Source organism: Oncorhynchus kisutch, linkage group LG24, assembly GCF_002021735.2.
Source record: "Oncorhynchus kisutch isolate 150728-3 linkage group LG24, Okis_V2, whole genome shotgun sequence".
Lineage (NCBI taxonomy): Eukaryota > Metazoa > Chordata > Actinopteri > Salmoniformes > Salmonidae > Oncorhynchus > Oncorhynchus kisutch.
Window position 1 is genome coordinate 18,261,912 of NC_034197.2, and position 13,527 is coordinate 18,275,438.

The following is a 13,527-nucleotide window of genomic DNA, read 5'->3' on the forward strand; positions in this document are numbered from 1 at the left end:
GTTGGGAATCCGCCCACTTAACTTTGTCGGACACGCAGTCGTATTAATTGAGCGCCTACACACAGAAGAACTACAAGATGGCGCAGGCTATATTTGAAGTCCTGGAAGGTATCAATACATTTGGTCATATTCACACTTTTATTTTAGCAACATGCTAGTGGGTTTTAAGACAACGCTTTCTAGCAACAGTGCGGTTATTTTAAGTTATCTTGGAGGTGAAATTATGTCATTGTGGTATGATAAAGCCATTATAATCGATGCCAGACAGCTAGCTAGCTATTATTTCGTTGAGCGAATTTTTATAATCTTCCATGGATTGTTTAGATTTGCTTGTGGTAATGCATTGCTTTTCCCTTGGTTTGGTAATTCGTTGAGAATAAACAACTGCCACTTGAGCTAGCAATCATTTACCACCACCAGAAAATGGCAGGAATCGGCAGTCTTGTAGTCGGAAAGAGCAGTGGCGCACCAGTCCTATCACACGCATTTTGATTTGTTCATGTCGTACTGTGGTATATGCACCATGATTTGCACCGTTCTGAACCCCAGTTATATTATTCTGTTCCAGGGATGGACAACCAGACAGTCCTGGCTGTCCAGTCTCTGTTGGATGGCCAGGGAGGTGTGCCTGACCCAAACAGCCAGAACGTCTCAGGCTCATCTACCATTCAGTCAATGGGTGTGCGCTTCTCTTCACTTCCCCTTTCTCCTCTTGATCAGTGCATGACTGCATTGTGTTGGTCATAGAGAGGAACTACTCTAACACACATCAAACATGCATTCTGCATCTCCATTTATTGCCATTGAAATACTGAAGTGTTGATATATCCCCAATTGTTCTCTACAGACGACGAAGATGTCTTTCTTTGTGGGAAGTGCAAGAAACAGTTCAATTCATTGCATGCCTTCATGACCCACAAGAGAGAGCATTGCCAGGCCAATGCCCCCTCCCTGTCTACAGTATCACTGGCATCTAGTAATGCCTACACCCCTGTGCCCTCCATTAGCTCTGTGCCACAGACCCCCGCCAACAGACAGGTGGGTACTGGCTTCTTTTTTATTGTTAGCTGAGATGTTTGTTATTAATTAGTCTCTTCCCAAAGTGGAGTGCCATGAGTGAGAAACTAGTTACTCATCTCCTGTATGGGCCAGTGCGTCGTACCATAGCATCCTCTCTAGAACAATAATTTGCTTGCATTGTAAATGCTGGCTAATGCGGTCTTCATTTTTTCTTTGTTTTACCATCCACAGGTATCCACATACATTACAGTGCCTCCATCTCCTCTTACTCACACACTTGTCCAAGGCAATGTTTTAGTGAGTGATGACGTTCTGATGTCTGCCATCTCCGCCTTCACGTCCATTGACCAACCCATGGCAGCTTTGCAGCCCCCTATTCAGGTAAGTGGTGTTCATTGAATTAAGCTATTCTTCTGGCTGTATTCACTACAAACAGTTGAAGTTGGAAGTTTACATACACCTTAGCCAAATACATTTAAACTCAGTTTTTAACAATTCCTGACATTTAATATTAGTAAAAAATCCCTTTCTTAGGTCAGTTAAAATCACCACTTTACTTTAAGAATGTGAAATGTGAGAATAATAGTAGTGATTTATTTCAGCTTTTATTTCTTTCATCACATTCCCAGGATGTCAGAAGTTTACATACACTCAATTAGTATTTGGTAGCATTGCCTTGAAATTGTTTAACTTGGGTCAAATGTTTTGGGTAGCCTTCCACTAGCTTCCCACAATAAGTTGGGTGAATTTTGGCCCATTCCTCCTGACAGAGCTGGTGTAACGGAGTCAGGTGTGTAGGCCTCCTTGCTCACACACGCTTTTTCAGTTCTGCCCACAAATGTTCTATGGGATTGAGGTCAGGGCTTTGTTATGGCCACGCCAATACCTTGACTTTGTTGTCCTTAAGCCATTTTGCTACAACTTTGGAAGTATGCTTGGGGTCATTGTCCATTTGGAAGACCGATGTCTTGAGATGTTGTTTCAATAGCCACATACTTTTCCTACCTCATGATGCCATCTATTTTGTGAAGCACACCAGTCCCTCCTGCAGCAAAGCACCTCCACAACATGGTGCTGCCACCCCCGAGCTTCACGGTTGAGATGATGTTCTTCGGCTTGCAAGACTCCCCCTTTTTCCTCCAAACATAACGATGGTCATTATGGCCAAACAGTTCTATTTTTGTTTCATCAGACCAGAGGACATTTCTCCAAAAAGTACGATCTTTGTCCCCATGTGCAGTTGCAATCCGTAGTCTGGCTTTTTATGACGGTTTTGGAGCAGTGGCTTCTTCCTTGCTGAGCGGCCTTTCAGGTTATGTCGATATAGGACTCGTTTTACTGTGGATATATAGATACTTTTGTACCTGTTTCTTCCAGCATCTTCACAAGGTCCTTTTCTGTTGTTCTGGGATTGATTTGCACTTTTCGCACCAAAGTACGTTCATCTCTAGGAGGCAGAACGCGTCTCCTTCCTGTGCGGTATGACGGCTGCGTGGTCCCCTGGTGTTTATACTTGCGTACTATTGTTTGTACAGATGAATGTGGTACCGTCAGGCATTTGGAAATTGCTCCCAAGGATGAACCAGACTTGTGGAGGTCTTTTAATATTTTTTTCTGAGGTCTTGGTTGATTTCTTTTGATTTCCCCATGATGTTAAGCAAAGAGGCACTGAGTTTGAAGGTAGGCCTTGAAATACATCCACAGGTACACCTCCAATTGACTCAAATTATGTCAATTAGCCTATCAGAAGCTTCTAAAGCCATGACATCCTTTTCTGGAAATTTCCAAACTTTTTAAAGGCACAGTCAACTTAGTCTATGTAAACTTCTGACCCACTGGAATTGTGATACAGTAAATTATAAGTGAAATAATCTGTCTGTAAACAATTGTTGGAAAAAAAATTGCTTGTGTCATGCACACAGTAGATGTCCTAACCGACTTGCCAAAACTATAGTTTGTTAACAAGAAATTTGTGGAGTGGTTGAAAAATGAGTTTTAATGACTCCAACGTAAGTGTATGTAAACTTCCGACTTCAACTGTAAATCTTGTTTACTTTCCCTTCTTAGAGTAACCTGAGTATGCACACAGGTGCATCCTACCTCCAGCACCATCAGCAGTCCTCCCACTCTCTCCCACCTGGACAGTCTCAGCCCATGTCTTCCCAGGTGCTGTCCAGTATCAGCAACTCAGTGGTCCAGGTCTACAGCACTATGCCTCAAATGTCTGTGAGTGGTAGTGCAGAGATTCACACCCTGGGCTTGCAGCCATTCCAATCTGTACAGGTGAGCTTTTACTAAGGCAATCTGTAATTTGCACAGAATGAGGAGGATGACAGACTTGTTTATTTACATGTCTGTACTCTGCAGTGTTTGGGCAACATCCTAAGATGTTGGACCATTAGTTCATGTGTTATACATGGCCAGGTTGCAGTTGTAAATGTGAACTTGTTCTCAACAGGCCTACTTGGTTAAATGAAGGTGAAATAATCAAATGAAAATGTATTATTTCTGCCCCACAGGTCCCCAGTCAGTGTGTGGAGAGCCAGTCATTCAACACTCCTCCAGTATACAGTCCTGGGAAGCAAGGTACCAAGACCAAAACCTGCAGCATCAATGCAAACCTAACTGAGCTTGAAGAGTTTGACAAGGTGATCATTCCTAAACAACCAAGAAATGGCAAGAAAGGCCAGGATGGAGCAGCAGGTATGATTTTGAGAAACAAATGTCAATATACATATAGGTCTGTATCCTAAGAAATTATTATTTATTTTTTATATGACATGTTTCTCATTATTGGCTAAATAGAATAATGTTGTCCGTTCTATGCATCGGCTTTTCAGCTGAACAAATTAAAGGAAAGTCCCTGAAGCTTAAGTGCAATTTCTGTGACAAAGTCTTCTCCAAAAACTTTGATCTCCAGCAACATATCAGAAGGTGAGTTTCACAAATCAGCCCAAATAAAAAAGCACTATCCATATGCATTGAATCTACCCAGGATAAGAATATCACATGTTTTATATTATAATCTTGGATGTCTCCACAGTCATACAGGGGAGAAGCCTTTCCAGTGCATTGTATGCGGCCGGGCCTTTGCCCAGAAGTCTAATGTGAAGAAGCACATGCAGACACACAAAGTGTGGCCTTCGGGAGTGGCCAATTCAGTGTCCAGGCTGCCCATCACGGTCAAGGTGGTACCACTGTGTGCAGAGGAGGTCATAGAGCAACAGGAAGAACAGGAGGAACAACAACAGGAAGAGGAGGAGCAGCCAGGTAATCATCTCACTGTCTAATCATGATCAGGGCGATTCCCTGATCCACCTCTACGCAGACGACACCATTCTATATACTTCCGGCCTGTCCTTGGACACTGTGCTATCTAACCTCCAAACGAGCTTCAATGCCATACAACACTCCTTCCGTGGCCTCCAACTGCTCTTAAACGCTAGTAAAACCAAATGCATGCTTTTCAACCGTTCGCTGCCTGCACCCGCACGCCTGACTAGCATCATCACCCTGGATGGTTCCGACCTTGAATATGTGGACATCTATAAGTACCTAGGTGTCTGGCTAGACTGTAAACTCTCCTTCCAGACTCATATCAAACATCTCCAATCGAAAATCAAATCTAGAGTCGGCTTTCTATTCCGCAACAAAGCCTCCTTCACTCACGCTGCCAAACTTACCCTAGTAAAACTGACTATCCTACCGATCCTCGACTTCGGCGATGTCATCTACAAAATAGCTTCCAACACTCTACTCAGCAAACTGGATGCGGTTTATCACAGTGCCATCCGTTTTGTCACTAAAGCACCTTATACCACCCGCCTTTCGTTCCAGTTCTCTGCTGCGTGTGACTAGAACGAATTGCAAAAATCGCTGAAGTTGGAGACTTTTATCTCCCTCACCAACTTCAAACATCTGCTATCTGAGCAGCTGACCGATCGCTGCAGCTGTACATAGTCTATCGGTAAATAGCCCACCCATTTTTACCTACCTCATCCCCATACTGTTTTTATTTATTTACTTTTCTGTACTTTTGCACACCAATATCTCTACCTGTACATGACCATCTGATCAATTATCACTCCAGTGTTAATCTGCAAAATTGTAATTATTCGCCTACCTCCTCATGCCTTTTGCACACAATGTATATAGACTCTCTTTTTTTCTACTGTGTTATTGACTTGTTAATTGTTTACTCCATGTGTAACTCTGTTGTCTGTTCACACTGCTATGCTTTATCTTGGCCAGGTCGCAGTTGCAAATGAGAACTTGTTCTCAACTAGCCTACCTGGTTAAATAAAGGTGAAATAAAAAAATAAAATCAGTTCTCTATAGGCCACTAAGACCTTTTAAGGATGACATAGTGGCAATAAGAAACGATTACCAAAATCCAAAGTCAATGAAATATGTAGTAATGTATAAGGGCTTAAGTATGTATTATAAATGTAGATTGTGTACTGAATGTGTGTCCAGAAGCCCCAGGTGAGCCCGAGGAGAGAGACTGTGACTCCCAGACGGATGTGGACAGCTTGGGAGATGGTGACTGCAAGCAGAAAGGCCAGCAGGCCCAGACCAAGCAGATTATCCTGATCGACAGCTCATACCAGTGCCAGTTCTGTGCCAGCAAGTTCAGCACCTACTTCCAGCTCAAATCTCACATGACCCAGCACAAGGGGGAGCAGGTGAGTCCACATGGCCAGAGGGAAGGATCTACCGGGAACAATAATGAAGCATTCATGCACAAGCCTTATTATGCACAGGGGCAATCAGTGCTAATATTATTTGGCAAACTTTTTCTGTCCTCCGATGTACAGTTATTCAAATATGAATCTCTCCATATCCCAGTCTACTGTCCCCACTTGCTTCAAGATGTCCACCATTGTTGCTGTACCCAAGAAAGTGAAGGTAACTGAACTAAATGACTATCGCCCCGTAGCACTCACTTCTGTCATCATGAGGTGCTTTGAGATGCTACCTGAGGACCATATCACCACCTTACCTGACACCCTAGAGCATATCGCTGCAACATATCCACGGACGACACAATCGCCATTGCGCTGCCCTATCCCACCCGGACAAAATAAATACTTATGTAAGAATGCTGTTAATCGACTACAGCTCAACCTTCAACACCATAGTGGCCCTCCAAGCTCATCATTAAGCTCAGGTCTCTGGGTCTGAACCACTCCCTGTGCAACTGGATCCTGGACTTCCTGACGGGCTTATCCCAAGTGGTAAAGTTGGGCAACAACTCCTCCGCCACGCTAATCCTCAACACGGGAGCCCCACCGGGTGTGCTTAGCCCCTTCTTCTACCCTGTTCACCCATGATTGCGTGGCCACGCACGTCGCCAACTCAATCATCAAGTTTGCTGAGAACACAATAGTGGTAGGCCTGATTACCAACAACGATGAGACAGCCTACAGGGAGGAGCCGAGAGCCCTGATGGAGTGGTGCAAGGAAAATAACCTCTCCCTCAATGTCAACAAAATGAAGGAGCTGATCGTGGACTACAGGAGACAGCAGAGAGAGCACATACCGATCCACATCCACGGGTCGCAGTGGAGAGGGTCAAAAGCTTCAGGTTCCTTGGCGTGCTGATAACCTGAAATGATCCCTTCACACAGACAGCGTAGAAGAATGTGCAACAATGCCTCTTCAACCTCAGAAGGCTGAAGAAATTCGGGCCCTCACAAATTTCTACAGATGCGTCTTTGAAGCTATACTGTCGGGCTGTATCACCGCCTGGTACGGCAATTGCATTGTCATCTCAACGCATCACAGAGGGCACACTGCCTGCCCTCTAGGACCTCTACAGCACCGGTGTCACAGGAAGGCCACGAAGATCATCAAGGACTTCGGCCACCCAAGCCACAGCTTGTTCACCCCACTACCATCTAGAAGGTGGAGACATTACAGGTGCATCAAAGCTGGGCCCAAGAGACTGAAAGAGGTCCTATCTCCAGGCCATCAGACTGCTAAAGAGTCACCACAAGCTGGCCTCCACCCAGTACCCGGTACTCAATGCTGCACCTTAAAAACTGCTGCCCAATGTACATAGTCATGAACACTGGTCATTTTTTAATAATGTTTACATACTGTATTGTAGTCATGGCTCATCCTATATATCTTATTTTAAAATATTTCTGGATTGTGTAATTTTTTTATTGCTAGGTATTACTGCACTGTTGGAGCTTGAAATCTGCGATAACATCCGCAAATCTGTATACGCTACCAGTAAACTTTGATTGGTGTCAGATGTCTTCGAAGGATGAGGACAGAGCTTCTAATGTTCCTTCCTGCTGTGTTTCAGGTATATAAGTGTGTAGTGAAGACCTGTTCCCAGACATTCCAGAAGCTGGATCTGTTCCTGGAGCACATCCGGACGCACCAGGAGCAGCTCACCTACCGCTGCCACCTGTGTGGCAAGGTGTTCCCCTCGCTGTTTGAGCTGGGGGTGCACCAGTACTCCCATTGCTTCTGTCCCCAGCAAAACCCACGCAAGGAGACTACTTTCTATAGGTCAGCTTCACCATCTCCACTCTTTTAATTAGGCCATCCTAATGCTTACAAAGTTCAGTCAGTGGCTTTGGTTAAACATTTTTATTTTCAGTGTGATCACAACTTCTCTGTGTTATATGGCCTTTAGTTTGACCCCAGGGTTAGTGGTTTCACAAGTGTTTCTATCACACTCAGGTGCATGAAATGCCAAAGCCGGTACGCCACACAAGAGGCCTTGGAGCAGCATTTATTAACCGCCTCCCATAACTTCCCCTGCCCACATTGCCAAAAGGTATGGTCTAGAAAATAAATGGTTGTCATTCACTGCTAGGTTAGCATCTCATTTCTATGCAGTTACTCTAAAGAATGCATTTTGTCAGGTTTTTCCTTGTGAGAGGTATTTCCGACGACACCTGCCCACACATGGTATCGGAGGGAGGTTCAAATGTCAGATATGTAAAAAGTTCTTCAAAACCGAGCACTACCTCAAACTGCACACTCGTATCCACTCAGGTAAGGCATGCAGACACATTAGCCCATGATGCAAATAACTTTCACTCAATTCTCTTTGCTGTGCTTATGGCAACACTGTCATTTCATTGCAGGAGAAAAGCCATACAAATGTTCTGTTTGTGAGGCCATGTTCAACAGGAAGGACAAGGTGAAGAGGCACATGCTCATTCATGAGCCCTTTAAGAAATACAAATGTCCATTTAGGTAAGTGAGACTTCTGTTCCAACAGGTCATAAGTGAGGCTATTTGGAAAGCTGAGCCACAAAGGATTCCAACAAAAAGCTAGGGATACCTTTGACGTCAATGAAACTAAGCTCTGCTTTATTCTTTCAGGACACATGTTGGCTGCACTAAAGAGTTTAACAGACCAGACAAGCTGAAGGCACACATATTGTCTCATTCTGGTGAGTGTTTCCTGTCTGTTGTAAATTATTAAGTCACAGCTGTAAACATAATAACCTTGTTGCAGGTCTTGACAGCCATTTTAAAGTAAGGTTCAAAACAATAGAGCCATACCTTTTTCTGTCATCCCAAGGTATTAAGCCCTATAAATGTGGGTACTGCCAGAAAGCTTTCAGCAGAAGAGCCCACATGCTGGAGCACCAGCGCTCGCACACAGACAACTATCGTTTCCGCTGTGCCACCTGCAACAAGGGCTTCACGCGACAGAAGTACTACAGAGACCACAAGTGCCCCGTTGCTGCGGTGAAGGACGGGGCGGAGAAGAGAGTGAAGAGGCAGGGACACAGGACAGAGGGGAACCAGGAGTCGGAGCATAGCAGGGAAGAGGTGGATGAAAGGGAGGAAGAAGAGAGGATTGAGGACCCTCAGGCAGTGGAGTCAAGTGTTCCAGTTGAGGATCAGTCAGAGGGAGGAGAGGCAGAGCAGGAGGAGCACTTTGGAGACTGCTGAGTGACACTGGCTGTTTACAGCAGAGCACCCATGTTTAGAGACAATGGATTGTGGCCTGAGTTACATTCAAGCCAAATCTTGATCTTGTCCTGAGACTACCTCTGCATGTGGAAGGGATTTGAATCTCACTATCTCTATACGTTTTATATTAAAACATTGAAGCTTGGCACTTTTTCCTGTTAGTGATTGTTATTCAGAACAGTGAGATGCCTCATCCGTGATCAGACATGTGATAATGTTTTCATCCTGATGAAAGCACTTTGTTTGAAAGATATTTTTTCCCACCTGCCACATGTACAGTCACTCTATTGTGGACATTCCTGACTACCTTAGGCACTAATTCTATTTTGTGAAACATTTTATGTAATGTATGAATCTTGAGGCATGCACTTGATGTTTATTGAATAAATTAAGCTGCATCTATTCAAAATGGATAGCCATGACTTTAAGCAGTTTCACTCTACATGATTGGAACATTTATCATTTGAGCAGAAATCTTTCGTACATAAATCAAAACAGCATTTCACCATAAACCCCTTTTATAAAAGGAAATGAATTTGTTATTAACAATTTACAACATGGTTTCATATACAGGGATAGCAGTTACGATACATCTGGAGACAAAAATAAAAGGGGCTGGCTTTTTATTTGTAATGCAACAAATGATTATTTACACATTTACTTCCCTGGGATTTCCATTCATAATCTTCCAGGGAAAAAAAGATGTATTCCCATGCCTTTGCCACAGCCAGAAAAACATCTCCCATTACTATAAAAATCGACAAGTTCGTATGCTAAAAATCTCCCAGACTATTAAAAGCTACATGTATATCTAGTCTCCAATGTGGTTAAATCTCATATCACCAAAGACATCAAGGCAATATTCTAGACAAACATTTCAGAATACTTAAAAATGTTGATCATGTCACAATGCCCTATAAAACTAGGGCCATAGTAGATTCTTGTACCATAAATATAGGGGCCAATATTGTCCCTTGCAATATTTTCTTGATTCACAGATAAATGCTAAGGAGCTTTGAACAGAAGGACTGTTCTATTTTGAAGCATGTGCAGTGCAACTTCTGGATCTGGCCATTGCCTGATCAGAGGTCTTCATTTTCCTCAAAGTCAGTGTTGGGATTGTCAGAAATAGTGGTGGGTCAATCAAAGGACGATGGGACCGATGCTTCTGATATCCCTGTCCCATATATGTTATAGCTGGTGGGTTTCCAGCATTCATGCATGATGTGGGGGACATTCTGAGAGAAGGGAGCAGCTTACTGTTGTGGATCGATACCCTCAAATATTCTTCCAGTATTTTAGAGCAAGTTCTCCTTCAACAGCACACAGTGTTTCCCCTAGGATTTGTTTCAGCAGAGGTGGCAGAGTTTGGAGGGGTGGCGGTGAATGGGGTCTTCTTGGGGCATACCACTATACAGCCACATAAAAAAAAAAATGTAAAAAATGCAGGAGGTAGCATTGGTGCACCACTGCTAAATGCATATAGGGGAAACACTGGCAAGCACACACAAAAACACACTGGTCTTCAAGAGGCTCCCTGACAAATGAAGACCACACTCCTCTGTCTATTGAGCCGTTGCTGGATCACTCCTGCCCAAAGCCCTCAGTCTCTTCAATCGCAAACATCAATTTCTCCTTCAGCTGCTCGTAGCTTTTGTAAGGAGGCAGATCCAATCGATTGAAGCTAGAGAAGGGGAAAATAGAGGCAGGTTAGTTATCTGTCGAGTGAAGCCTTTACTCTGTTTTGACTCTTCCATACAGTACTAACCAGGTATGACTTCTGGGTAGCCAGTTCTCCTTTCCCACCTTCTCGATGCAGAACTTTTGCGGGCCATTGCTCCCTACAAAACCAAATATGTAAGTCACTAACCCATCTACTTAGAGGTAAAAATGGCAAAATGTTGTATTTCATGAACTTTTACCCTTACAGGTTAAATTCCTTACCCAATAGGTCTGCAAAGCCTCCGACAGGAAGCCGGCAGGTGCCTGTAACGAACTGGAGGAGCCTCATCCGCTTCTCATTGTCCATCTCTTTGATGAGCTGGAAGGCAAGTCCAAGAGGGTACAGTATGTTCATAGATGTTCTTTGCTACACAAATGTAATGATACTGAGGAGATGTGGCACCTGACTGTAGCACTGGTGAGGAGAGATGTGTAACACTGACCTGCCAGAACCAGAGGACCTGCTTGCTGCTGCGTGCATAGTGTCTGTAGATGGTGTTCCTCTGCCAGTCTGCCAGGTCGATCTCCTGCATCCCACACAGCATGACCTGCAGGAAGTTGACAAGTAACAATTGGCTCACTGGTACATGTGAGTTGGATCAACAGCTGTCATCTTTACCAGAGTGAATATGGTGAACCTGGTGTAAATAAGTGTGCCAAACTAAGACTCGTACCTCAAGTTCTTTGGCATCAAAGTACTGCAGGTACTGCTGTGGGAGGACCTCGTTGAAGCCCTCAAAGAAGGCCTGGGTCTGCTCCTCCACACCTCTGGACAACCTCCACTCTGCTACAAGCCTTGGAGAAACACAGACGATCAAGGCACCACAGACCAAGAGGGGAGGGGAGGGGAGGGGGGGCATATGTTGAGACAGACCTGATATACTCCTCCTTGTTCTCCTCAGTGACCAGGACCTCTCCTCCATCCGGCTTGAGCTCATGAGTGGTGATTTCACCCAGAATCTCTTTGTCCACAGAGAAGTACATCTCCAGGCCACACTCCTCAATGTCGTTCTCCCTGAAGTGCACAACAGATGACAAAGACACGTATCAGTGGCCCAAAATGGAAAACCCATGTTATCAAGAAAAATGGGGCCATGAAGTTAAGTGTGTTCATCACAGCCACCAAAACATTAAACAAACAATATTTACTACAACCAAAGTTAATTTTAGTACAGCTTCCTCAGAAGACTCACTTAATCCAGATGAGAGAATTGTAGAATTCTGGGTCAATGGACTCTAGATCTTTCAGTGCCCATGGCTTGTTCAGCATGCGCTTGTAGAACGGTAGCGAAAAGCCTGTGTCAATGAACTTCCCGTGGAAAAGAGCCTGCGAAAAGAGATCAGGAGGTTAACATTTAAAAATGCAGAACTGCATCAGCAGATCTTTACACTCGCAAATGTCACACTGCAGTTGAAAAACAGTGACAAAAAATAACCACCATGGCGATGAAGCGTCCGATGAATTTGAAGTACTTAAGGTGATCAGGGTTGATGTAGGAGGCAGGGTTGATCTGTAGGCAGTAGTTGTCCTTCCCAGCATACTCAAACAGGCAATACATGGGATTCAGCACCTCGTGAGACAGCAGGAAGAACCACTCCCTACAAAGAGAGAAATATATAATAGTTCATAACACTCATCACAATACAAAACCTCTCTGCAAGGATCCAGTTAACACCACAATTCATAACTGGCTCAAATATCAACGTGTAGACAAACACTTATCTAGGATGTTTTAAAAGGTAATTAAAGTAGCTGAACCTTAGACCAGGGGGCACAGAAGGTTCCGTCACCACTACAATAACTTCGGTGGCGGCTCCTCTGAGGAGGACCATTTCATTAAAAAAATGTGAAACAAATATGCACTATGCAGAAATCATTTTCTGGTTGCTAAAATTCTTAAAAATTGACTTAGTCTCAGTTTGTGTGACAAAACAAGTATAGTGTAGAGCTTTCAAACTCAACTCTCATTGTTCCCCTCTAATCGGGGACTGATTTAGACCTGGGATACCAGGTGTGTGCAATTAATGATCACGTAGAACAGAAATCCAGCACCTCTGGACCTCGTAGGGTAAGAGTTGAGTACCCCTGGTGTAGAGAAGCTGTTTGAAGCTGGTGTACAAAACCAAAAGATGCAAAAACAAACCTTTAAAACGGGAAGCATAGAAATAGCACACAGAACAGATCTACAGCTTCTTAGACATGTTTTCAATGAGAATTATAGATCTATAACTAACACTTTTGTGAATTTTGTCAGGTTGCCCAACAAGTTACATATTGCAGCTTTAAGTTATTTTCCAGACAAAAACTATAATAAATATATTCACGTCACCACATAACTGATTAAAACACAGTTTTGCAATGGTCTACAGTAGCCTCAACAGCAGTAGGGTAGGTAGCACCATGGTTTAGCCGGTGCTACCCCTGGCTACATTGATTTCAATACAAAACCTAAGAGGCTCATGGTTCTCACCCCCGTCCTATAGACTTACACAGTAACTATGACGACTTCCAGAGGACATCCCCCAACCTATCAGAGCTCTTGCAGCATGAACTGACATGTCCATCTAATCAAAGGATCAGAGAATGAATCTAGTACTGAAAGCATAAGCTACAGCTAGCTAGCACTGAAGCACATAACATGTGGACAAAACAAAAAAGAAGTGGAATAGTTTTGAACAAATTACATTTCTTAAAAAGTTGAGGAGAAACAGCAGAGATATTTTGTAATATGTTATTTTAGTTGCACTTTCACTTACGCTAGCTAATGCAGCAAATTTTGCCTACTCAACAACCTAACTCAAACAGAAAGGAATGGTATTCATGTTAGCTAGCTG

At 43.6% G+C, this 13,527-nt stretch overlaps 2 protein-coding genes across 6 annotated transcripts in view; one reads left to right on the forward strand and one right to left on the reverse strand.

Annotated features, from left to right (window-relative positions):
- LOC109869374 (zinc finger protein 341) lies at window positions 1-9,394 on the forward strand. Of its 2 annotated transcripts, none has more exons than XM_020459465.2 (15): window positions 1-108; window positions 569-679; window positions 848-1,038; window positions 1,252-1,401; window positions 3,088-3,303; window positions 3,540-3,723; window positions 3,861-3,954; window positions 4,064-4,290; window positions 5,497-5,705; window positions 7,337-7,545; window positions 7,720-7,816; window positions 7,905-8,037; window positions 8,130-8,241; window positions 8,371-8,441; window positions 8,573-9,394. In XM_020459465.2, exons 1-15 carry the CDS (start codon window positions 78-80, stop codon window positions 8,947-8,949), a joined length of 2,412 nt encoding a protein of 803 aa, XP_020315054.1. In that variant the 5' UTR covers window positions 1-77; the 3' UTR covers window positions 8,950-9,394. The 2 variants fall into 2 exon arrangements, with proteins under 2 accessions (XP_020315054.1, XP_031660297.1); XM_031804437.1 differs by lacking the exon at window positions 1-108 and adding an exon at window positions 116-215.
- Window positions 9,327-13,527, reverse strand: part of itchb (itchy E3 ubiquitin protein ligase b) — a 24,975-nt gene continuing 20,774 nt past the window's right edge. For all 4 annotated transcript variants that reach the window (XM_020459462.2, XM_020459464.2, XM_020459459.2 and 1 more), the window contains 8 exons: window positions 12,132-12,291; window positions 11,886-12,019; window positions 11,567-11,707; window positions 11,367-11,487; window positions 11,136-11,240; window positions 10,915-11,011; window positions 10,739-10,811; window positions 9,327-10,654 (listed from right to left, as the gene is read on the reverse strand). In XM_020459462.2, coding sequence (XP_020315051.1) covers window positions 10,555-10,654; window positions 10,739-10,811; window positions 10,915-11,011; window positions 11,136-11,240; window positions 11,367-11,487; window positions 11,567-11,707; window positions 11,886-12,019; window positions 12,132-12,291 — 931 coding nt within the window. In that variant the 3' untranslated portion in view covers window positions 9,327-10,554. The remainder of the gene's footprint in view (window positions 10,655-10,738; window positions 10,812-10,914; window positions 11,012-11,135; window positions 11,241-11,366; window positions 11,488-11,566; window positions 11,708-11,885; window positions 12,020-12,131; window positions 12,292-13,527) is intronic.